Below are 2,835 nucleotides of genomic sequence, written 5' to 3' on the forward strand. Positions count from 1 at the left end.
GTGTGTGTGTGTGTGTGTGTGTGTGTGTGTGTGTGTATAGCGTATACAGGCATTTTTCCAGTCATCTACGACAGTTCTGTAACTTAAGAAATACTAAAGCTGTTGCTGGTTGACCAGAAGTGCAATAAGAAGACGATATGCTGAATGTTGTGGCAAAGCACAGTCTGAGTATTTCTGTGGCTATTTCTGCTACCATCAGCTTAAAAATTGCTGAGAACTAAAGCACAAGTTTCTGACTTTGCTGAGATCTACCTCAAGCGCTCTCAAAGCTTTATCCTCTCAAAAAGAGGATATTGTTAACAATATTAACATTCTGGTTATAAACAATATCCTGGCTCTGAAGGCCTGGGCATGACAGAAGTGGAAGTCATAAAAAAAGTGTAAACGAACACAAGGTGAAAAAGCGTCTCCTTGAAGACGTTTTCCATCTTAACGATGGAACTGGCTGGGATACTTGTCATCAGAAGTAATTCTCTGGCGAGGCTGAACTAAGGTTATATGAAACTTCCTTGAGAGATCTTAATCATTTGCCAGCACCCAGCCATTACTGCAATCCCTTCTTAAGCTGTAGTACCCGCTTATATGCCACAACGCAAAAACCAGGCCTCCCCAAATGTATCTGGGTACCATCTTTGAAGAGACGGGCTGCTAGCAAAACAGGTACTGAAATAATTACAGAGCTTATTCTATCACACAGAAGAGGAAAGCGTGTGTGTCCGTGATACAACTATAATCACACGCACATTTACTTAACATGCTTTGGCAACAGATGCCTCATTTTAAGAAAACTAAATTATAAACGTCTTAAATCAATTAGTCAACTATTCTGAATAAGAATCTGCAATCGGCACAAGAATTTACTACAGGGCCCCTGTGTGTTTCACAAATGAATACGCCCGACTTCAGAAATGCCTTCACTGGTAAGGGAAGCATTCCTGTTCTGAAAGAAAAGAACACCATACTGAGGTTTAAAAAAGTAGTCTACAACCCACTGTCCACCGGGTATGACCATTTTCCCCTAGTGTTTACAAAAATATTGAGAAATTACTGAAACAAAAGGTGCTTTCAACTACCCCCAGCACAAGTCTTTCAACCATCTAGTTTCTTACAGCAGAAGAAAGGCTTAGCAAAATTCTTGATTCACATTCATCGAATTGATCATAAGTCAGTAAGATATATTTTCTGGGGCTGTAATAACATACAAATATGGAAACGAATGAGTTCCAGTGTTATTTACTTAAATCTTTAAAGAATAAGAAAAAATTTTTTTTCCCTAATATATCTGGCCATATCAAGAACCATAATCCCATCTCCTCATTGCAAGGAGGACCCAATAAAATGCATTCAAGGTTTACGTTTCCTTTAGACTCATATTTTTGATTCCCCAGTGGAAAAAATTAAAAGCTAAAAAAAGAGGAGATTGTTAATTATAAGCAGTAAGTCTCCTGCCACAGAGCTCTCACTTCCTTTTAAGAAGTGTGGACCACTCCCCAGAACATTGCAGAAAGGCTGGGAAGAGCAAAAGTCAGATGAGAGACGAAGGCAGTGACAAGGCACACCACACACACAATGCCATTACCGTGAAAGACACTGTCCACAGTCAGCTTACATTTTTTAACTTAAAAATATGTCTTCTCCCTTTCCCTTTAGTGGAAACTTTCTTCTCAGCAGCTGGAGCAGATTTGTATTTAGTGTTTCTGAGCCGAGCAGACCTCCTGTGAATTTCCTGCTTACTCTATAAACATTTAAAGAACAAAAAAGATAAATAAAATTGTAGAAAGACTGCTGTCCCGATACAACCATCTTACAAGAACTTCAGAGAATGCACTTTATGCCGACTTTTAAAAGCTAAGTAAGAATGTGGCTTTTCTTTTTATGCTGGGTAATCATAGGAACTGGGCTAATTAAAACAGGAGGCCCCTAGACAAGCATCTCCAGAGGCTCCAAAAAGTGTGAACTACTTACAACAGGGCATGGGGAGGAGTAGGAGTAAGTCTACGGCAAGGCATGAACTATTCGTTTGTACTGTTTATAGTGGAGAACATCCCTTAACTACTCAACTCTCCAACCCAGGCAGCGGGTTGGGTCTGGCACTTCCTATAATTGAATACTTATGCTGCCATTTAAAACAATGACATGATAATCTTAATAACATGACATAATAAAATAACCTTTAACAGGCAAAGTAGGTCCTGTAGCATGACCCCGTTTACGTGTGTATTGAGATGTCTGGTTACCACCGCAAATGGTATTACAATGAGGGGTATTTCTGAAGGGTTTTAAATTTTCTTGCTTCTTTACACTTTTCAATTACTCACATTAACCAAAGGTGCTTAGAAGGGGCCAAATCAGTGAAGATCTCGTTGTGGGGTGGGAGCGGGCGGCCCTCTCTAGCAGGGTCACCGCGGTCCGGGAAGGCCCACGCGCGCGTCCACTCCCGCCCGGCCGGCCCCCGCCCACCCACCCCAAGCCCGGTAGGCCTCCGCCGGCGGGAGGGGCCGAAGGAGCTCACCTGCTTGCCGCCCCCGCCCCCGTTGCTCTGCGGAGGGGCGGCCGAGGTGCTGGCGAAGGTCGCCGCGCCGAAGCCGCCACCGCCGCTGCTGCCCCCCGTCCCGCCAGCCGCTCCCGAGCCGGAGCCCCCGCCGCCCGCGCCGCCCCGGCCCGTGCAGTGGTGGCAGAGGATCTCCCCCTGCGGGCCCTTCTTCCACATGGAGGACGACGTGGTCTTGCAGACGCTGCAGGTGGGCTTCAGGCCCAGTGGCATCGTGGCGGGCTCAGGCGGCCCCCGCGGGCGCAGCGACACGGGAATGGCGACCGCCGGCCCGGGCCGCCCGC

General features: G+C 45.9%; 1 protein-coding gene across 5 annotated transcripts in view; it reads right to left on the reverse strand.

The window, feature by feature from the left end:
• Nucleotides 1-2,835, reverse strand: part of GATAD1 (GATA zinc finger domain containing 1) — a 16,812-nt gene extending 13,977 nt beyond the window's left edge. For 4 of the 5 annotated variants that reach the window (XR_005838602.1, XR_005838601.1, XR_005838603.1 and 1 more), the window contains exons 1-3: nt 2,513-2,822; nt 1,610-1,735; nt 1,186-1,188 (exon numbers count right to left, since the gene is read on the reverse strand). Coding sequence is in view for 2 of the 5 variants with exons in the window: in XM_040644279.1 (XP_040500213.1) it covers nt 1,186-1,188; nt 1,610-1,735; nt 2,513-2,764 (381 nt within the window). In the remaining 3 variants the exon portion in view is untranslated. Of the gene's footprint in view, nt 1-1,185; nt 1,189-1,609; nt 1,736-2,512 lie in introns of all 5 variants that reach the window. The other variant, XM_040644280.1, reaches the window with a different exon arrangement.

The sequence above is a fragment of the Ursus maritimus genome, unplaced genomic scaffold (genome assembly GCF_017311325.1).
Source record: "Ursus maritimus isolate PB19 unplaced genomic scaffold, ASM1731132v1 scaffold_3, whole genome shotgun sequence".
Lineage (NCBI taxonomy): Eukaryota > Metazoa > Chordata > Mammalia > Carnivora > Ursidae > Ursus > Ursus maritimus.